At 39.9% G+C, this 23,148-nt stretch overlaps 1 protein-coding gene across 5 annotated transcripts in view; it reads left to right on the top strand.

Moving 5' to 3' along the window:
• Nucleotides 1-23,148, top strand: part of SLC44A1 (solute carrier family 44 member 1) — a 197,288-nt gene that overhangs the window by 10,992 nt on the left and 163,148 nt on the right. For 3 of the 5 annotated variants that reach the window (XM_012439084.2, XM_012439083.2, XM_012439082.3), the window contains exon 1: nt 19,169-19,243. The exons of the other annotated variants lie outside the window; for them this stretch is intronic. In XM_012439084.2, coding sequence (XP_012294507.1) covers nt 19,184-19,243 — 60 coding nt within the window. In that variant the 5' untranslated portion in view covers nt 19,169-19,183. Of the gene's footprint in view, nt 1-19,168; nt 19,244-23,148 lie in introns of those variants that run through there. 5 annotated transcript variants of the gene reach the window in all.

The following is a 23,148-nucleotide window of genomic DNA, read 5'->3' as shown; positions in this document are numbered from 1 at the left end:
CCCAGCTAATTTTTTTTGTATTTTTAGTAGAGACGGGGTTTCACCATGTTGACCAGGATGGTCTCGTTCTCTTGACCTTGTGATCCACCCGCCTCAGCCTCCCAAAGTGCTGGGATTATAGGCGTGAGCCACGGCGCCCGGCCTCTAATCTTGTTAATCAAATTAAAGCATAGAGGCATCCTTTCACATCTATAACTTTTGTAATAGTTAACAAAATCGTATTAATTGCCCAAGTGGTTTTGACTCAAATATACTTTATTGGTTTGCTGAATAAATTGGAATGACCCTCTTGAGATACATTAAAAGCCATAAAAAAGTTGACACCCTTTATTTGTTAATTCAAAAGTAGAGTAATGCTATATGTAAGAATCTTTCTATTGTAGCACTATTTATAATAGCAAAAAGAGTTTAATTTAAAACATTATATATTTGCTGTAAAACTTTTCTTCCCTTTTCTTAATAAAATTCATTTGAATTTAGTCTATTATACTTCCTCATCCCCAACTAAATGATCCTCCCTTAGTCATTGAGTGGCCTTTTGCCTTCCTCAGAAGTCCTTTCACTATTCTCTAAAGGGCTATTAGAATCCAGAGCATTGAACACCATTGCGTACTGGCAGCAGGGTGGGCTCTATATCCAGACTATAGGGTTTTGAATCCCACCTTGTCACCAGCTGGGTTATTTGGGCTACAATTTATTTTTTTTTTGAGGCAGAGTTTTACTCTGTCGCCCAGGCTGGAGTGCAGTGGCATGATCTTGGCTCACTGCAACTTCCGCCTCCTGGGTTCAAGCGATTCTTCTGCCTCAGCCTCCCAAGTAGCAGGGACTATAGGCACACGCCACCATGACTGGCTAACTTTCATATTTTTAGTAGAGATGGGGTTTCACCATGTTGGTCAGGCTGGTCTTGAACTCCTGACCTCGTGGTCTGCCCTCCTTGGCCTCCCAAAGTGCTGGGATTACAGGCATGAGCCGCCGTGCCTGGCCCCTATTTTGGCTACATTCTTTAACCTTTGGTGCCTGAGTTTCACCAGCTGTAAAATATAAACAATAATAAAACTTGCTTCAGAAGCTTGTAGCAAACTGTACTACTCATGAATTTATCTCAGAAATTACAATTTTAATGTAAACCAAATCTCTCTGATGTTCTAATAACCATTAATCCTTCCCTTAAACAATTTTTTTGTGTTTGAGTTTTGGAAAGGTACCCTGACTTCCAAAAATTCATTTTTTAATTTTTGAGACAGGGTCTCACTCTATCACCCTGGCTGGAGTATGGTGGTAGATCTCGGCTCACTGCAACCTCTATCATCTATATTCAAGCAATCCTTCCACCTCAGCCTCCCGAGTAGCTGGGACCACAGGCAGTTACCACCATGCCAGCTAATTTTTGTACTTTTTGTAGAGATGGGGTTTTGCCATGTCACCCAGGCTGATCTCAAACTCCTGAGCTCAAGTGATCTGCCCACCTTGGCCTATCAAAGTGCTGGGATTACAGGCATGAGCCACCACACCTGACCTGCTTTATATTCTTGTGGTAATTTTATTGTGAGACAGAGTATCATTTAAGAGTTAGATCCAGCTGCATACAACAGAAAAAGTAGCTAGATAAACCAGATAAAAATTTGTTTCTTAGCCAAAGTAAGTGCAGAAGTAGTGGTTTCAGGGCTGATATGATACTCCTTGGTCTTCAGAGACCCACTCTCCTTTTGGTTGGTTCCATTATGTAAGCATATGGTTTTCATTCTTAAGATTACAAAATGACTGGAAACTTTTTTTTTTTTTTTTTGAGGCAGGGTCTCTGTTGCCCAGGCTGGAGTGCAGTGTTGGGATCTCAGCTCACTGCAGCCTCAATCTCCCGGGCTCAAGTGATCCTCCTGTCTCAGCTGGGACTACAGCCATGCACTACCATGCCTAGCTAATTTTTGTATTTGTATTTATTTGTTTTATTATTTTTTGAGACAGAGTTTCATTCTTGTTGCCCAAGCTGGAGTACAGTGGCATGATCTCAGCTCACTGCAACCTCTGCCTCCTGGGTTCAAGCAATTTTTCTGCCTCAGACTCCCTGAGTAGCTGGGATTACAGGTGCCCATCACCATGCCTGGCTAATGTAGTATTTTTAGTAGAGAGAGGGTTTCACCATGTTGGTCAGGCTGGTCTCAAACTCCCGACCTCAGGTGTTCCGCCCACCTCGGCCTCCCAAAGTGCTGAGATTACAGGCGTGAGCCGCTGCTCCTGGCCTGTATTTTTTGTACAGATGAGGTCTCCCTATGTTGCCCAGGCCGGTCTCAAACTCCTGGACTCAAGGGATATGCCCGCCTTGGCCTCCCAAAGTGCCGGGATTAAAGGCTTGAGCACCTGGCCCCCAGATTGTGTTTGGAAAATGTAAACTGTGTCTGGAAAATGAGTGCAAAGAGGGAAACAAATAGAAATAATGAGAGGCTAAATTGGGTGGTAAGGAGTTCAGGGGACCGGGAAACTAAGAAAGAAAGGAATAGTTGGGGAGTGGGCTTCCTGAAAATGATTCTCCAACAAAAGATCTGGTCTGGAAGAATGGGGTTTAGAAAGAGTGAAAGGCAGACAGATTTTAGTATAAAGCAGGGAGAGGAGAGAGCATTCCTGTGGAAAGGAACAGCTTGATCAAAGGCAAGGAAGCAGACCACTTACTGCATGTCAGTGTAGAAAGGAGATCTGACCAGAGTAGAGTGAAGAGATGAAGAGATGTTACATGTAGGGAAGGCATTAATATTTGAAGGGGAGGAAAGTGGGCAGCGATTTATATATATACAAATTTATGTATATGGGTGGCCTGGCACTGCCAGGATTCAGTGACTCACGCCTGTAATCCCAGCATTTTGGGAGGCTGAGGTGAGCAGATCACCTGAGGTTGGGAGTTTGAGACCAGTCTTACCAACACTGGAGAAACTCCATCTCTACTAAAAATACAAAATTAGCCGAGTGTGGTGGTGCATGCCTGTAATCTCAGCTACTTGGGAGGCTGCGGCAGGAGAACTGCTTAAACCCATGGGTGGAGGTTGCGGTGAGCCAAGATCGCACCACTGGACTCCAGTACGGGCGACAAGAGCGAAACTCGTATCTTAAAAAAAAAAAAAAAATCAGTGCACCTCCAACTATAGAGGCCAGGGTACAACAGTTTGGAGCCGAGTCTGAAAATGGTCATTATAAACTTCAGACTCTAAGTAAGGACCAATGGCTACTGTGCATTTCCTCCAAGGCCCTTCTATATTTTCGTCTAAGAGCTAAGCCTGAACAAGTCTATCACGGCAGCAAGTTTACTACTTGTGAATATAATTGTGTTCTTTCCCTGTAATTTACCAATTTCTGAGAATACAGTTTTAAGTAAGGAATGGATATTTATATGTTTAGTCAGTCTTTGGAGATTCATGGCCTCTGAAAGGGTTAATCTAATTGATGCTCGTGTTATTAATATTGAGTACCAACAAGGCTCTGGAGAGCAGTAAGAGAGGAAAGGGTGAAGAAAATGGCCTCAATGAAGTTGACTCTGAAGCACAAATGATTAGTGTGCACATTAAGATCAAATTACGAAGGCAGAGATTCCTACCATCAGAGCAAGAGCTGGAATTTTTAAAACAAGAAACTTCACTTTAAAAACTCAGCATATTTAAGACTGTTTTATTCCTTGCTTGCTAAACCTCAAAGGTTTTCCACATTTATTTTGCATGTGGTTTTGTATTTTCATGACAATTCTGAAGCCACAAGTGTTGGAAGACAATTCTAAAGATATCAAGTTTTAAATATACTTTGATGTATTTTGAAACTAGCTGTACTTTTCATCAAGAACATTTTTGAATGTACACTGCTGATAGAAGCAGATTTCAGTTATGAAAGTTTGGAAATAATACTTTAATAAGGCACTTCATTTTAAAACGGAAAGCAGTTCTAGTTTGGTGCTAGTTTTAAAAGTTTATACTTTAATGTAATCTGAGAAAGTAAACCAAGACCAAGTGGAAACACTTACAAATCTTGAGGTTGCAACAAGCAAGTTGAGCTGGGAGCCTTCTGTGTGAGGAAGGATCTGCTACTTAAATCAGGCTCTAAGATATAATAGGTAGATGGTGCTCTACACGCCATCCCATTTAAAGATCCAAATGTTTCTTATATAAGAATATCTTAATTAGGATTTCTCCCAAGTATGTGCTTCCAAAGCATCAGGGCTACATGGTGTTCTGCCAGAAAAGGGTTCTGAGGTCAGAAAAGTTTGAGAGGTTCTTTTGCTCACTTCATACCACCCCCAACCCCCCCTCTCCCTCCCATTTGAAGAGTAATAATGAATATTAACATATTTAGGGTCATTGCCCTGCCTCCCAGGAAACCAGTTTAACTTTGCTTAACTGGCCTTTATTGGACTTACCTGACCTTTAGAATTTTTTTCATTATATCTTGAACTGTTCTCCTGCAGAGCACTCTTTGAGTAACACTGCTTGAAATATTGGTTCTCAATTTCATTTTCCTAAATGACAACACAAGTGATTACAGTGAAACCAGAAGCAACAAGAGGGTTGTTGGATCAGATGACTCTTAACTAAGAATCACTTAGCTCTGAAGCTGAGTTTGAGTGCATCATAAACTTCATGTTCTTCTATAAAATATTGGCAAATGTGGATAAATTTCAGGTCACTCAAGTGTATTATAACTTAAAATCCTTTCATGTGAATCATTGTTTCTCAGATTACTGATTTGAGATCTCCAGGGGATATTAGGTAGGGTAAATGATTGACAAAAGGATCCTTCAAGTTTGAAACTCAATAATATGAACTGCTATGGGGTCAGCTGGGCCAACAGCAAGAAGGGGAGCTGCCATCTGCACTGAAGGATTTTCTCCTTTTCTTCAAGTCTGCTGTAGCAGAGGGGCAGTTACAGTTATCACTTAAACTACAAATGGCCATCCAGAGATGGAATGCTATCTTTTGTTGGAGAAAGAATTGAGGACAGGGATGATGTTATATGGGCCAAGCAAATAATAGATCCTCAATAAATGTTTATTGAATACATATGGAACAGGGATGGAGTACTCAGAGATTAAACATTTAGTTTGTGGTGCTGATACTTGTCAAGATTATGGTTAAAACAAATATAACTTGTCAATGGAGAGAAATGGGAATGAACCTGAAAATTTAAACTAGCTGCCATTCAAAATATTTAATTCTGGTGGGCTTTTGAACCCTACCTTGCTAGCATGTATTGCTGTGTTATAATGAAGTCTTTGCAAAGACATTAGTATTAACCAATCAGGAAAAAAGACACATCATAAGCTAGAACCCTCTGGACCTCATCAAAACATCAGTAAGACAGGTAATCAGCACTGGACAATAGATTTATTATATAAGAATGAGAGCCTCTTTTCCCTTCTGCCACACCTGCTTCCCCCACTCACCCCACAACACACCCCTTGTTTCTGGCCCACAGAGCATAATGAAAGCTCTTCTGGCCCATTTTCTCAGTGCCTGCCTGGGAGTAGAGTGGGTAGAGCTCCAGTCCTGAGTATTTTGTTCAGAGTGGGACCAGGAGGGTGACAAGCAGCACTGCAAGAAGGACCCCTGCTTCTGCCCAGTGCAGCAATGAGGAAACTCAGAGCAGAGGAAAGATACTGAAAAGTAAAAGTAAAAGAACCGGAATGTCGATAGAATTAAAAGAGAATTCCAAGCTGGCTGCATGCTTTGGTCCTGTTCAATGTTTATGGGCTGGTATGCTGCTCAGGCTGCTAAATACTGGGCTCAACAAAGAATCAGACTTTTCCCTCTGTAAGTGTGCAGTTTGTTAAGGGAGATACTACAGAAGGGTGTAGTTTTGTCAGTGTGCCAGAGCACAGCTGAATCTGTGTTTCTTTTTTTTTTTTTTTTGCTTTTTTTTGAGAGGTGGTCTTACCTTGTCACCCAGGCCTAGAGTGCAATGGCACAATCTCAGCTCATTATAACCTCTGCCTCCCAGGTTCAAACAATTTTCCTATCGCAGCCTCCCGAATAGCTGGAACTACAGGTGTCTGCCACCATGCCTAGCTAATTTTTTTTTTTTAATTATTTTTAGTAGAGACAGGGGTTTCATCATGTTGATTGGGCTGGTCTCGAACTCCTTACCTCAGATTATCCACCCGCCTTGGCCTCCCAAAGTGTTGGTGTTGTGATTACAGGTGTGAGCCTGTAGGAAAACACCGTGCCTGGCCGTGTGTTTCTTATATAGCTAAACATTAGTATAGTTTACAAAGTGTAAAGCGCTGATAATTTCTTGCTAGATTTTAAACTAATTTTCAAAACGAAAACCTAGAAATACAAAAGTACCCTAAAGAAACATAGAGGTTATTTTGGAAGTTTGGTTTGTGTTTATGCTTAGCTGGTAAGGATGAAGTTCAGTAAACTTTAGGATAAAGTTACTGTTTGTAGGCATGACAGAATTTTATGATACAGAGTGGAAAAAAATATTGTCCTTGAGTAGAAAATAACAAAGATTCAGATGTCTATATGCAAGTCACAGTGATTTTTGAGGCAATCCCATAGAAAAGATTGTACCTATAATATGTGTAATATTTTAATTTTCATGTTGAAATGGCCAGCTCTTAAGCTAATATATGAGTTTTGTTTTTTGATAGAGCAAGATTCTAGAAACTTTAAAGTAGAACACATCAAAAGTATTCTTCTGTTATTGTTGACTAACCTGTGGTGACTCTTTTGTTGTTCTTATGTGTTTATCACCTAGTCATTTACCTCTGTCCTATTCCCCTGCCAGGAGACCCAAGTGCTCTTGCCATAGTCCCAAAGTCTCATACCTAACTGGGTACAGTGACCTGTTTAGTGTTCCATGGCCACTGAACTATAGGGTCCAGAGTGGATTCAGGGACACCCAACTTTTCAATTTGTTTCCTGCCACTACATCAGACCACCTTCTCATTTATCTTCCAGCTTTCTCCCATTCAGACATACATTTCCTCTTTATGTTCTTTAAGTTTTTATATCTCATTTGCTTCCAAAAATGTTTTAGGTAATTTTTAATCAAATATAAATATATTTAAGACTTTTGAAATGAAAAACCAAAAGCTGAAAGGAGGTGGAGGTGGGATAAAAGGAAAAAGCAGCACAAATGTACTGAGTGCATGAACTGCTTCACCTACCAGTGTTTCTAGTCCTATTTTAGAATGCTACTGATTCAAAGGAAGTTATCACATGAAATCTTTACAGAATTGCACAACTTCAGGGACTTAAGAGGTCTACCAAGGTAGCCATGAATTTTATATCACATCCTCTACATGGATTTTGTTCAGTCTCTGTTTAAACACTTCCAGCAACAGATAACTTGCTGCTTCCTGAGACATTTGTTCTACATTCAGGCGGTTACTAGAAATTTCTTTTTGCACTACCGAGCTCTGTGTCTATGTAACTTTAGTGTTCTGATTCTGCACCCTTTAGCCAAACAGAATAAAAAACTGAAATTGGCCTTTAATGTGTGCCAAGGTGTATGTGTGTGTGTTTTAAAGTTAAACACCTTTAGTTTTTACAACCATTTATAAATGTCAGACTTTCAGAATCTTTACTGTTCTGGACCCCTTCCTTATTTTCCTTTTATGCTTTCATTATCAAATCTATTTAATTTTTATTTTTATCTGTTACACATGTATGTTTTGGTTTCTTTTGTTTTTGTTTTGAGATGGAGTTTTGTTCTTGTTGTCCAGGCTGGAGTGCAATGGAGCGATTTTGGCTCACTGCAACCTCTGCCTCCTGGGTTCAAGTGATTCTCCTGCCTCAACCTCCTGAGTAGCTGGGATTATAGGTATGTACCACGATGCCTGGCTAATTTTGTATTTTTAGTAGAGATGGGGTTTCACCATGTTGGTCAGGCTGGTCTCAAACTCCTGATCTCAAGTGATCTGCCCACCTTGGCCTCCCAAAGTGCTAGGATTACAGGCATGAGCCACCATGCCCAGCCACATGTATGTTTTAAAGAGTTAAGCTTTTCTAGGGCTTGTTATTTTAAAAAGCCACCTCCCCATTTTCTGCTGCATCACTTTAAAATATTTAATTATTTTGCCTTTCCCCCCTATGTCTTGCTTATGCTTATACCTCCTAACTTTTCAATTTTTGACATTAATTTCGGACTCCAATGTAGAAGATAAATATTGAGCTGTCTTCCAACACCATCCTCTGCCCTACCCCATGCACCTACTTCTGGTTGCCCTTATTCTTCTGCTGCAGATATATCATCATAACTTTGGATCAATGTTCAGTTTTTTGTTTGTTTTTTTGTGTGTGTGATGGAGTCTTGGAGTCTACTCTGTCACCCAGGCTGGAGTGCAGTGGTGTGATCATAGCTCACCACAACCTCAACCTCCTGAAGGATCAAGTGATCCTCACACCTCAGCCTCCTGAACACCTGGGACCACAAATTCGTACCACCACGCCTGGCTGATTTTTAAAAATTATTTTGTAGAGATGAGTTCTCTCTCTGTTTCCCAGGATGGTCTTGAACTCTGGGGCTCAAATGATCCTCCTGCTTTGGCCTCCCAAAGTGCGGGGATTATAGGCATGAGCCACTGCATGCTGCCTAATGTTTAGTCTTCCTCTTATGACTAAGTGGTTGCTCTTAACAGCTGAGTCATTAATATTTCATAATTTGTCACTCTTGGAGATCGTGATTGTCTTGTTCTATCTATCCAGCTTTCTATTAATATACACTTATTTTTTTTTTTTTTTTTTTTTTTTTTGAGACGGAGTCTCGCTCTTGTTACCCAGGCTGGAGTGCAATGGCGCGATCTCGGCTCACCGCAACCTCCGCCTCCTGGGTTCAGGCAATTCTCCTGCCTCAGCCTCCTGAGTAGCTGGGATTACAGGCACGCGCCACCGTGCCCAGCTAATTTTTTTGTATTAATAGAGACGGGGTTTCACAATGTTGACCAGGATGGTCTCGATCTCTCGACCTCGTGATCCACCCGCCTCGGCCTCCCAAAGTGCTGGGATTACAGGCTTGAGCCACCGCGCCCGGCCTAATATACACTTATAACTGATTGTGTATAAACTCTCACCTAGTTGCGTGAATCTCCTTTATGTATACAGTACAATTCATTTTTTGTTGTACAGTTCTATGAGCTTTGACAGATGCATGGCCTTATGGAGCCACCACCACCAGTACCAAGATACAGAACAGTTCTCACTTCCAAAAATTCCCTCGAGCTGCCCCTTTGTCGTCAGATCATTCCTCTACCCTTGGCAGCCATTGATCTATCCTTCTAGTTTTGTTTTTTCCAGAATGTCATATAAATGGAATCATACAGTACTGTAAGCTTTTGAGTTTAGCTTCTTTTCTTCAGTGTAATGCATTTGGGATGCATCCATGCTATTGCATGCGTCAATAGTTTGTTTTTGTTGCTAAGTAGTATTCCATTATATGAATATATCATAGTTTATTCACCAGTTGAAGAACACTGGGTTGTTTCCTCTTGGGGGTGATCATTAACAAAGCTCCTATAAACATATGCAGTGTGAACATTTTCATTTATCTTTGGTAACTATCTGGGAGTGGAATTGCTGGGTTGTATGGTAAGTGAACGTTTATAAGAATCTGCCAAACTGTTTTCCAAATGGGCTGTACCATTGTGCATTCCCATGAACAATGTATAAGAAGAGTTCCAGTAGTTCCGTATCCTTGTGAGCACTTGATATTGTCAGTTTATTTTCTAAATTGTTGGCATAGATGTTTAGTGATATCCCACTATGGTTTTAATTTGCATTTTCCTAGTGACCAGAGACGTTGAACATCTTTTCATATGCTTGTTTTAACATCTGTATATCTTTCTTGGTGTCTTATCTTTAAAATTACTGCTGTATGTGTGTGTGTGTGTGTGTGTGTGTGTGTGTGTGTGTGTGTGTGTGTGTTAAGAGACATGGTCTAGCTCTGTTGCTCAGGCTGGATTGCAGTGGTGCAATCATAACTCACTGCAGTCTCAAACTCTTGGGCTTAAACAGTCTTTCTGTCCCAGCCTCTTAAGTAGCTAGGCCTATAAGTGTGTACCACTGTACCTGGCTAATTTTTATTTTTTTAAATTTTTATGTAGAAACAGGGTCTCACTGTGTGCCCAGGCTGGTCTCAAACTGCTGACCTCAAGCTTCCCAGGTTTAAGCAATTCTTCTGCCTCAGCCTCCCGAGTAGCTGGGACTACAGGAGCATGCCACCAAGCCCAGCTAATATTTGTATTTTTTTTTTTTTTTTTTTTTTTTTTGAGACGAAGTTTCGCTTGTTACCCAGGCTGGAGTGCAATGGTGCGATCTCGGCTCACCGCAACCTCCGCCTCCTGGGTTCAGGCAATTCTCCTTCCTCAGCCTCCTGAGTAGCTGGGATTACAGGCACGCGCCACCATGCCCAGCTAATTTTTTGTATTAGTAGAGACGGGGTTTCACCATGTTGACCAGGATGGTCTCGATCTCTTGACCTCGTGATCCACCCGCCTCGGCCTCCCAAAGTGCTGGGATTACAGGCTTGAGCCACCACGCCCGGCCAATATTTGTATTTTTAATAGAGACAGGGCCACGTTGGCCAGACTGGTCCCGAACTCCAGATCTTGTGATCTTCTTGCCACCACTCCTGGCTGATCCTTCTTTCTTGGCCTCCCAAAGTGCCGAGATTACAAGTGTGAGCCACCATTCTTGACGTTCATTGCTTATTTAATCTCTTACTGTGTTGTTTAATCACTTACTGTTGAATTAAGAGTTCTTTTTTACACTCTGGATACAAGTCTTTTATCAGATATGAGACTTGCAAATACTTTCTGCCAGTATGTTTGTTTTTTATTATTTCAATATTTCAAAGAACAAACTTTTAAAATTTTGACAAAGTCTGTTTTATCAATTTTTCTTTTATGAATTATACTTTTGGTATCATAGCTAAGTAAATTGCCTAGTCCAAGGTCACAAATATTTTCTCCTTTGTTTTATTCTAAAATTTTCTAGTTTTACATTTTACACTTAGGTCTATTATCCATTTTGTTAATTTTCATATAAGGTTTGAGGTATAGGTTGAGTTGTTTTTTTTGTGTATGAATATCCAATTATTTCAGTGCAATTTATTGAAAAAGACTATATATGTTTTCCATCGAATCACCTTTGTATCTTTCTTAAATATTAATCATGTATGTGTGCGTCTATTTCTGAGCTTTCTGTTCTGCTTCATCCATGTGTTTGTCTGTCCTAATGGTAATACTCTATGGTCTTGATTATTATAGCTTTATAATATATATTGAAATCAAGTTATGTGAGTCCTTTAACTTTTTCCTTCTTTTTCAAAGTTATTTTTACTATTGTAGTTCTTTTACCTTCTCTTATACATTTTAGAATCAGCTTGTCAATATCTACAAAAAAATTTTGCTGGGATTTTGATTTGGCTTGTATTGAAACTATGGATCCATTAGGAAAGAATTAATTGTCAAATAATACTGAGTCTTCCAATCTATGAATGTGGTTTAGTTCTCCATTTATTTAAGCCTTCTTTGTGTCCACCCCCAACCATCAGTGTTTCTGTACTGGTGTTTTCTTTCTTGGTTTGGTAGAACATCTCTGTCAGTGGCTTACTGAGAAAGGCTCCATAAGGGAAGTTTTTTGACACCTTGCATTTTTTTTTTTTTTTTTTTTGAGATGGAGTTTCGCTCGTTACCCAGGCTGGAGTGCAATGGCGCGATCTCGGCTCACCGCAACCTCCGCCTCCTGGGTTCAGGTAATTCTCCTGCCTCAACCTCCGAGTAGCTGGGATTACAGGCATGTGCCACCATGCCCAGCTAATTTTTTGTATTTTTAGTAGAGACGGGGTTTCACCATGTTGACCAGGATGGTCTCGATCTCTTGACCTCGTGATCCACCCGCCTCAGCCTCCCAAAGCGCTGGGATTACAGGCTTGAGCCACCGCGCCCGGCCGACACCTTGCATTTTTTAATTTAATTTTGTTTTTTTCCTTTTTCTTTCTTCTTTTTTTTTTTTAGTAGAGAGAGGGTTTCACCATGTTGGCCAGGCTGGTCTCGAACTCCTGACCTCAGGTGATCCACCTGCCTCAGCCTCCCAAAGTGCTGGGATTACAGGTGTGAGCCACCGCACCTGGCAGCGTGTTTTTATTTTATGTCACATATGTAATAGTTGAGTGAATGTAGAATTCTAGGTTGGAAATTATTTTTCCTCAGAATTTTAAATGAGTTGTTCTATTGGCATCTGACTTCTAGGGTCGCTGTTGAAGTCTGATATTCTGATTCTTGACTCTTCATATTAAACTTTCTCTCTTGAATACCAGTAAGTGGGAAAAATAAAATAAAAAAAAATAAACTTACTCTCTCTCAAATCTCTTAGGATCTTCCTCATAACCCACCTTCTGACATTTTTCAGCAATGGGCCTTCTATCTATTATGCTGGATACAGTGTGGGCTCTTTCAATCTGGAAATTTCTTGTTTGCAGTTGGGAAAATTTTTTCTTAATTCTTTCTTGGCTTCCCCCCCGCCCCATCTTTTCCCCATTTCTGAATTTTCTTATCTTTTAAAAGTATTTTTGAACTCCTTGTCTTTTCTCCACGTTGCAATAGATTTCCTTAATTTACCTTTCGGTATTTCTATTGTGTTTTTATTTCAGCTATGATTTCTAATTTCCTAGGGAGTGCTTTTGTTCTCTTCAGTATTCTTTTTTGTTTTTATATCATCCATTCTTCTCTCTCTGTGTGTGTTTTAATTTCACTTCTGTCTGCATCTGCATCATTTTTTTCTTCCAAGTTATTTTTTTCTGTTTGTCATGGTAAAAGATTCCTTAAATGTTTGTTCATCTGTAGCTATCTGGTTATTATTAATATTTAGAAACAGGACCCTAAAAGGTTGTTTGAAAGCATTGTATTATTTGGGCATGGGATTGTTAGCTATGGCATTTTCTGTGGAGTGATCTGGCTTACATTTTTCTTTGGGAAACACCAAGGGGGATCAGTATCAGTTGGTCTTTTCTCTTGGACTCATCAGATTTCTCCAAAGAAGTCTCTTCTGGGGTCCTGAAAGGATATTAGTCTGGCTGCCAGAGTCCTGGGACTCAAGCAGGGAAAGAAGGTTGGGGTGGGGGTTGGCTTCAATATTCAGTGTGTAAACTTCCACTTCATCGTTTTATTTTCTGTGTGGTACCTGTGTGTGGTCCAACTCTTCTGGGTAGAAGAGGGGCAGTTGTCCAGCTGCATAGAGGATCTGAATGCTCTCATGCAGCCCAATGAATCCTTCATTTTTAGCCCCATTGTCATCTGCAGTTCCAGAGATATTTTAAACTACGAATTCTTGAGTTTTGAGGGAGTTTTGTGGCATAAGTGGATTAGCTTCCTGTCTTTTCACACTGCTGCTTTAGGATTCAGCTTTTTGGAGTATACTAGGTCAATTTATTCTCTCCAACCTGCTTCTTAGTTCCAAATGTTTTAAATCCCTCTATTATTTCAGTGGAGTTTTGGAAGGGAGTAGAATTCAGTACATGTATTCAGTTAGTCAGCATTTACTCTAAGTAGACTATCCAAGTCTCTTTCATTGGTCTGAGTTCTAGTTTAACAATCTTTTTCTTCTTTTTGAGACAGAGTTTCCATCTTGTTGCCCAGGCCGGATTGCAATTGCATGATCTCTGCTCATTGCAACCTCTGCCTCTTGGGTTCAAGTGATTATTTTGCCTCAGCCTCCCGAGTAGCTGGAATTACAGGCATGCGCCGCCACATCCAGCTAATTTTTTTGTATTTAGTAGAGATGGGGTTTCATCATGTTAGTCAGTCTGGTCTCGAACTCCTGACCTCAGATGATCCACCCCCTTCAACCTCCCCAAGTACTGAGATTACAGGTGTACGCCACCGCTTCCAACCAACAATCTTCTTAAAGTAGGGTATGCAAAAAGCAGCTCATTAAAGTACATACAGGTAATCCCTTCTTCTGGATTCTTAATGTTGCCTAACATTGAATTTGCTTTTTCAGCAACTTCACTTAACATTACCTTGCTGTTCACCAAAGCCCTTAAAGCCAACTTTCCCTTTTGTGCTGTTGTTTCTTGTAGGATTTTGAAAACTTAAGTATGAGGTTGGAATTTTCCCCAAGAAATTTAAAGCTGTTGATTTTTGCCCAGCTTTGTAGACTATCATGAACTTTTATTTTTATTATCCAGTGTATGTGCTTTTCCTTTCCCAAGTTTCTATTATCTGATTAACATGCAGACATAAAGCAAATTATGTCTTCATATTAATTTAGGGAACACCTCCTGATTGTGGCGTTCACTGTAGGGTGGTCTGGCTGGCCTGTTTCCTTGAGAAACCCCTAATGACAGTATCTTTTGGCCTTGATATTACCATTTTGTTTTTATTGTTAAACATTTTTAAACATTTTCTTTCAGATCCTGTCTTTAGATAGTCACTCCTTTAGCTGGTCACCTCTTTTCTCAAGACCATCCTAGCAGTTTCCTATACAGTTGATCTGTACTTTCGTCCATTTCCTCCCATCTTATCCCCTGAAATATTACCAGAGTTAGGAATAATACATTTTAATAAAATTCAGGTATGTCATGTGTTTCCCAATCTCCATTCTCCTATCAAAAATGGACAAGACAGGAATGGCTTACTCAGGTGCATGTGTTGGCTCTAACTGGTCACCTCTTTGTCTAAGTCCCCACAGCCCTCCCTTTGGTATTCTGTTCTAGGGTTTTACTCAGAGTTGACGTTACGCTCAATTGCTAAGTGTGTATTGTTCACTTTCTTTCCCCTTTTAAAACCAGGGATGCTGCCGTGTTCTCTCTGTGTTTTATTGCTTTGGTTCTCTGCTGTTGCTTGAAAGTTACTGAGAGCTGCCAGCAGTCTTCTTGGCGCCGTCTTCTTTGTACAAATCTTCTTGATGTTTGTTCAGGCATGTGACTTGTCTGGACCACCAGGGTGTGAACTCTTCCTTGGGAGACAGGAGAGGCAGGTCTTAGCTCTCTGTTCTTAGTGTGCCTCTCTAGTAACATTCAGAGGACACTCAGTAAATGTTTCAGTAAGCTTGTTTATTTGAAGCTGTTTACTCACCTACTAGAGCTTAAAGGTTTATAGACCAATATTGAATCCCATCCCACTAAATTTTGGTAATACCTGTAAGGTTATACTTGCTTTGTTGTGTTAAAGGGTCAAAATCTGTTGGAAAAAATATCTTTTCCCGGTACCTGCTGATGTTCCAAGCATTGTGCTGGGCTTTGGAAATAATCACAACACATGACAGCTCTTACTCTCATGGAGCCCAGCAGTATTTTGTGCATGATCATCCTCTCCACTTGTTTATCGACATTGGAGGTTGCATATGTGGTGTCCCTTTTTCTAAAAATTTTTCTCCTAAGACTGTCTCCAGTCTTTCTTTACATATCGTATCTGACATGTGTCAATTTTGTTGCTGCCACCCTAGTCCAACTCACAGTTATCTTGTGCTTAACCGCCTGCAGTCCTTTGTTCACTCAATAGCCTGAGTGATCAAAAAGGTGATTCAGACTCCACATCCTCTCCCCTCCAGAGGCTTCCATCACACATAAATATAACATCCAGACTTCTTCTCTACCTTACTCTGACTCTGCCTCCCTTTCATCTCCCCACTACCACCCTTCTCATTTATTATGTTCTGGCCAAGTTCACTGTTGTCCAACATGTGGAGATCCTTCGTCTTTCAGGGCCTTCCTCTTCTCTCTGGCTGTAACCTCAGATCTGCCAGACATCCTCCCTCAGTTCTGCACCTTCTACCCTAGCTGTCATTTTCTGTTTCTGTACTTGACTGTATTTTGTCAAAGCTGAACATCACCTGAAATCATTTTTTTTTTTTAATTGGCTTTCTCCCTACATAAGCACTGGGATTTTGTCAGGTCTGTTGACTGCTGTATCCCCAGTGTTAGAACAGTACCTGGTCAATGTTTGTTGAATGAGTGATGCAGTATTGTATCAATTTACATTGTTTCTCTCTACTTCTCCATTTTTAGTTCAGAGCCCTTTGGATGAGACAGGGCAGTTTCTGAACAAAGGCATTCTTCCAGACTTAATTAGGTTCCCTCTTCTAGGGGTAAGTGCTTAATCTTTGCAGCATCTTAAAACGGTAAAAACTAAATTCTATTCTTTGATGCCATCTGTGTAATCAGTGGTTAACTTTTCACACGATTTTTATTCCTGTTGGAATAATACATGAAAAGATCAAGTGTGGCTTTAAGTCCTTCCGTTTTATAATTCCTGGACACATTTCCTGCTGCTGGTTTTCTTGTTATCCCATAATCTTAACGGGTTTTCTCTCACCTCCTGGATTCCTCCTGTCAGACCTTGTTAGACTTGTTAATTTTCTGTATAACATGGAATGATGGTTTTCTAGAAGGTTCTGACAAATTTTTAATCTCATTTATCTCATCACTCCTATGGTACAGATCTTTCATTCCTCTCCTATGGTCCTGGGTATCTTTTTTTCCCCCCAAATCACCACCCTTAATTCCAAGTGGGTGGAAGGAAGAGGAATGGAATTTGGTCTTACAGGATATCAATAAAGGAGCTATAGTCTGCAGGAATGGTAGGAGCAAAGACATAGAAGTGTGAAATGCATAATGTGTTTGGCAAAAGTGGTTTGGGATGACTGGAGTGTGTGTTTATCTATAGTGTGAAGTCAAGTCTGGCCAGAAGGGTAAAGAGTAGATTGTGACTTTTTTTCCCCCACAGACAGAGTCTCTATCTCCCAGGCTGGAATGCAGTGATGCAATCTCGGCGTGCACAAAATACTTCAACCTCCACCTCCCAAGTTCAAGTGATTCTTCTGCCTCAGCCTCCCAAATAGCTGGGATTAACAGACACCTGCCACCATGCCTGGCTAATTTTTGTATTTTTAGTAGAGATGGGGTTTTGCCATGTTGGCCAGGCTGGTCTGAAACTCCTGACCTCAGGTGATCTGTCTGCCTTGACCTCCCAAAGTGTTGGGATTACCCGGATGAGCCACTGTGCCCAGGCTGATTGTGATCTTAAGTGCTAGTTTTAGGATTATGGAAGTCTGTACTTCGGTTTCATAATATTTTTGTTTTCCTAGTGTAGAAATTATTTTGTTCTGTTTTACATATTACTTGAAAGCAAGAGACTTTTTGTTTTTTTTTTTTTTTTTGAGACGGAGTTTCACTCTCGTTACCCAGGCTGGAGTGCAATGGCACGATCTCGGCTCACCGCAACCTCCACCTCCTGGGTTCAGGCGATTCTCCTGCCTCAGCTTCCTGAGTAGCTGGGATTACAGGCATGCGCCACCATGCCCAGCTAATTTTTTTGTATTAGTAGAGACGGGGTTTCACAATGTTGACCAGGATGGTCTCGATCTCTTGACCTCGTGATCCACCCGCCTCGGCCTCCCAAAGTGCTGGGATTACAGGCTTGAGCCACCGCGCCCGGCCAGCAAGAGACTTTTTATTTTTTTCCTCATCTTCAACAGTATCTAATAGAGTAGCTTGCACATAATAAGAGTTCAAAGTTGAGTTGAACTGAATTCTGATAAAAGAGTTTAATTTTCCTAAGAAAATCTAGAAGGCTGGACTTTTTCTACTGAGTTAATCTAAAGGAAATAATACATACTTTTTAAATTGTATACCTTATATGAGTCTGTACTGTGAATATTCATTTTTTGTCTTTGTATCTCCTACTTCACTTCTCCTTTTTGTAATATGTAATCACCACAACAGGCAGTGCTGGGATCAAGGAGAGGAGTTTGGGAGAATATAACTGCTCGGCATCTCCATCAAGTCCCCTTTATTTGATAGACAATTAATCTTTTCATCATCTTCAGTGCAGTGCTATGCAGAGGCATGTTCATGTACCTCCTTCCAATCAGAGAACTGCCTGTGTCTCCCAATGTAGAAAATCTGGATCCACCATTAAGAACTTATATCCCTTTGAGAAAGGCTGAGAGAAGAAAAAAAAAACCTTATATATTAGGTGTCACTCTTCAGTTTACAGGTGAAAAAGCTGATTCATAAAGGTTAAATCTCTAAGATTAATTAGCTAGTAAGCAAATGAGTTGGAATTAGAACACAGGTCTTATATTATTTTCTTTCCTCTATTTGTTAGGTATCCCAAATTCCACTTAAGGTTGATGAATGGGCTACTGGTCAGTTGAAAAAATTCAATTTGTGCAGCATTGGCTAGCACAAATACTGAAAGTAGGTATTCCCATCTGCTAAGAGATACAAGCAAATTCAAAGCCTGTAGCCTTTCTTGTGACACATGCATAAAAGTAGATAATAAAAAGAAAAATAAGTATTATTTTATGCCACATTAAGTATAATGTTAAAATAATTTCATTCAGTACATTTAATTTTCTTTCATATGTATATTATAGGCACCAGCCACTACACCCAGCTAATTTTTGTATTTTTAGTAGAGACAGGGTTTCACCATGTTGACCAGGCTGGTCTTAAACTCCTGATCTTGTGATCGCCTACCTCAGCCTCCCAAAGTGCTGGGATTACAGGTGTGAGCTACCATGCCCGGCCTCTTTTCCTATATTTTTAACAATGACATTATAATTCTCAAAAGGACTTCCACCATTTGGCATAAACTATTGCTGTTGATTGATACTTTTTTTTTTTTTTTTTTGAGACAGAGTCTTGCTCCATCTCCCAGGCTGGAGTGCAGTGGTGCGATCTCAGCTCACTGCATCCTCCACCTCCCGATTTCAAGGGATTCTCCTACCTCAGCCTCCCAAGTAGCTGGGATTACAGGCATGCACCACCACACCAAGCTAATCTTTTTTACTACTATTTTTCATAGAGATGGGGTTTTGCCATGTTGGGCAGGCTGGTCTCAAACTCCTCACCTCAGGTGATCCACCCCCTCGGCCTCCCACAGTGCTGGGATTACAGATGTGAACCACTGCACCAAGCCTGATAGTTTTTATTACAGTAAGAGTTTGATTAGAGTATGAGTGACCAAAATCTATTCCTAGAACATAGAGTTTTGATGAATTAGAAAGGGGTGGATGTTACTCCTTATTGTCTACATGTTTCATGTAGACTGTGGAGATGAATGGATTACATTTGGCTTTTATTAATACTTATAAGCTGTATTTTTCCTTTTTTGCTTTTTTCCAGTTCTGATTGAACAGGATTGATTTGAAAAATTCATATGTAAACTCAGGATGCTGGGCTTTATGACATTTCATGGTGGATGATTTGTGTAAAATTGCAACTGAGTGAATTTCATTCAAGCAGTAGGAATCTTGAAGATGTGAGTTCATTACTAGCAAATGTTATGTTCTTAGTATATTGTTTGAGTTTTTTATTTACCTGCAGTCACAGAGCAGTGACAGTTCATACTGTTGAACATAGCCATATCATACTTCATTAAGCAGTTTTATATTCCTCTAAAATCACTGTTTTTGATTTTGTCCTCAACAATATGTGTCTGATTTTTTTTCTCTTAGTAGTATTAATAATAATCTACTTTCCCTGGCTATGATGCTCTTTAGAGATCAAATAGCATTTTTAAGTTGCATGGAACCCCTTCCCAGTTGTCGTCTTCTGCTTTTTACCCACACCCACACAGTCACATGTTAATGAATATGATAGTTCTGTAGCTTATTATTTCTTTATGCATATAAATATGTTTCATGGTACTTAAAGACATGGTAGGGTAGTAATACTGACATTGATGTTAAAGTAGTGAATAAAGCCAGTACAAAAAAAAAAGCAGTAAAGGATATATCCATCAGTAAGGTTTTGCTTATGCTTTTTTTTTTTTTTTTTTTTTTTTTTTTTTTTTGAGAAAGAGAGAGAGAATAGGAAGGAGAAAAAAGGAAGAGAAAGAGAGAGAGAGAATGGGGAGGAGGGAGAAGGAAAAGAAAGAGGGAGAGAGAATGGGAGTATTGCTTTCTTGCCCAGGCTAGAATGCAATTTAGTAATGGGTATTGAAAACCTCTTTTATACTGATAATTATACTTAATGATGTAATCAGGAAGGAGTAAGGGAAGAAGATAACAAACAAACAGCCAACCAATATTTAATTTAAACCTATGAAATGCTATGCGATTACTGAGGAGTGATTTACTTCCAATTATATAGTCACCTTTGGAATAGGTGTGAGGTGGTAATGTATGTTTTGTGTATTTGAAGTGGAGAATACTATAAATATTTATTAAGTTTACTTGTTCCGGGTCTGAGTTCAAGTTCTGAATATCCTTGTTAATTTTCTATCTCGTTGATCTATAGAATCGTTAGCTCTTCTTGTTGCATTGATCCTTTTGCCATTATGTAATGTCATTCCTCGCCTCTTTTGATCTTTATTGCTTTAGAGTCTACTTTATCAGAGGTGAGAATTGCATCTGCTGCTTTTTGTTTATTAGTTTATTTTTACTCTCTGTTCAATTGGTAAATCTTCCTCCTTCTCTCTGAGTCTTTGTGTATTGTTTCATGTAAGATGGGCCCGGATGCAGCATACCGATGGGTTTTGGCTTTTTATCCAATTAAAATATATGTAAGTTTAATACCAGCATTTGATGCTAGCTGGCTGTTTTGCCCATTAGTTGATGTGAATTTTTTATTGTGTTAAAGTTCTTTGCTTTTTGATATATTTTTGGAAAGGCTGATATTGGTTGTTCCTTTATATGTATAGTGCTTCTTTCAGAAGCTCTTGTAAAGCAGGCCTGGTGGTGGTGAACTCTCTAAGTACTTGTTTGTTCGCAAAAGATTTAATTTTTCCTTCGCACATAAAGCTTAGTTTGGCTGGATAGGAAATTCTGGGTTGAAAGTTCTTTTCTTTAAGGATGTTAAATATTGGTCCCCACTCTTTTCTGGCTTGTAGGGTTTCTGCTGAGAGATCTGCTGTAAGTCTGATAGGTTTCCCTTTATGGGTAACCTGAACTTTCTCTCTAGCTGCCCTTAGTATTTTCTCCTTCATTTCAACCCTAATAAATCTGGCAATTATGTGCCTTGGGGTTGGTCTTTTTGAAGAATATCTTTGTGGTGTTCTCTGTATTACCTGGAGTTGAATATTACCCTGCCTTGCCAGGTTGGGAAAATTTTCCTGAGTGATATCCTGAAGAGTATTTTCCAACTTGGATTCATTCTCTTCATCACATTCAGGTACACCTATCAAACGTAAATTAGGTCTTTTCACATAGTCCCATATTTCCTGGAGACTTTGCTCATTCCTTTTCATCCTTTTTTCTGCATTCTTGTCTTCTCGTTTCATTTCACTGAGCTGGTCCTCGACTTCTGATATCCTTCCTTCCGCTTGATCAATTCGACTGTTTAAACTTGTGCATGCTTCGCGAAGTTCTCGTGTTGTGTTTTTCAGCTCCATCAATTCACTTATATTCTTCTCTAAATTGTCCATTCTCATTAACATTTCGTTAAACCTTTTTTCAAGGTTCTTAGTTTCTTTGCATTGGGTTAGAATAAGTTCTTTTAATTCACAGAAGTTTCTTATCACCCACGTTTGGAAACCTGCTTCTGTTATTGGAATACCGGTGTAATCTATTAAGCCTTGTTCCGTTACTGATGAGGAATTGCAATCCCCTGTAGAGGGAGAGGCATTCTGATTTTGAGTATTCTCTACCTTTTTACGCTGGTTTCTTCCCTTCATTATATATTTGTCCGTCTATCGTCTTTATAATTACCGACTTTCTAACTGGGTCTCTGACGTCCAACTTGTTGATTCCCTGCGCCGAAATCTGAGCAATCCACTGAGCCGGCCAAAACAGCGGTGTTAAGATTGATGGTGCTTTTCTGCCCGGGAATATCCGGACTCTGCACCAAGAACTGGCGTGCTAAGGCACCAGCAAAACCGCCACGCCGGCCACAAGAGTCGCCCTGGCAACCCGTGGAGCTCCTCCACTGGGAATCTCGTGGTCCGTGAGCAACTAATATTCGTCTGAAAGTGTGGCGTCCTCTCGTTCTTTGCGCTTTCACTGGGAGGTACGTGCCCGAGCTGCTAATCATCAGCCATCTTGGATCTCTCTCCTGCTTATGCTTTTATAGCAAACTCTTATTCATCCATTTACTAGATAAACCACTAATTTTCATTTTACCAGATGTTTCCCTTAAGCAACATGAAGCTTCTTCTTTTCCACTTTTTTTCTGTTCTGCAATATATCTTTTATATCAGCATTAGATTCAAACCTCCCCCTGGTCTATGCCCTCAGTTTACTCATCTGGCCTATGTCACTGAACAAGAATTGTACTGGTGGAGGTGTATTGGCCTTTTTGAATGAGCATCTTCACTGCTGCCTCGCTGCTTTTACTTATGAGGTCCTTGTTTGGAATTTTTCTTCCTCTTATCTGAATCCTATCGTGATGAGCCAGTTCATATTCTCTCATTTCAAGAAGCCTTCCTCTTCAGTCCACACTGACCACTCCCTTCTCTGAACACAGCATACATTACCTTGGGTATTGTTACCTAAGTGTTTCGTGTCACCTACCTAAAGAAATATTAATTTTTTTAAAGCAGAGGATGAGGCCCTATCATTCTGAGCATGAAACGAGTTCTTCTACCCAGAATTTAATAAGATATTATTGAAAAGTATGGTTAGAGTAAATAATAGCAACACAGCTATGTGTCCAGTGTTACTTTGGTATATGTAGTGGTATGTATTTCACATATACTGTGGTTAGCCTCGCAACTGTTACAGGTGAGGAAAATAAGGCACACATAGGGTTACATTTGCCTATGTCATGTAGTTGCTTTTTTGTAGTAGAGCCAGGAGCTCTTAGTTATCTCCTCCAATCCCATCTATGAGTTTCTGAGGCATTTCTATCTTTCATAACCTTGATCCCATTGAAAAGTAAGCACCTGTGCTTTTAGAGCAATGAATTATATAATCTGAAATCCACACATGTGGATCTATATGAAGTTTAAATTCTTAACAATGATGATATAAAACAGTTCAGTAGTATTATGATTCCAAAATTAATTTGAAATCAGTTTGAAAAATAAATTTTTTCCTTCAGAAGTACATAGTTAAAGGCTTGGAGCTAGTCTTGATAGGAAAGTGGTGTTTAAGAAACAACCATACTCTACAACTGTAGCATGTATTAGTGAGGCCTATCTCAATTTGTTGTAATGCTAGATTTACATCACAGATGGTAGCTGCAGCTTTGATTTCAGCTTTTTCATGAAAAATAATGTGTTTTACA

Source organism: Aotus nancymaae, unplaced genomic scaffold, assembly GCF_030222135.1.
Source record: "Aotus nancymaae isolate 86718 unplaced genomic scaffold, 86718_ANA_hifiasm-v0.15.2.pri h1tg000003l, whole genome shotgun sequence".
In the NCBI taxonomy this organism is placed as follows: Eukaryota; Metazoa; Chordata; class Mammalia; order Primates; family Aotidae; genus Aotus; species Aotus nancymaae.
Note: the sequence above shows the minus strand (reverse complement) of the source record. Positions and strands in the feature narration are given on the sequence as shown.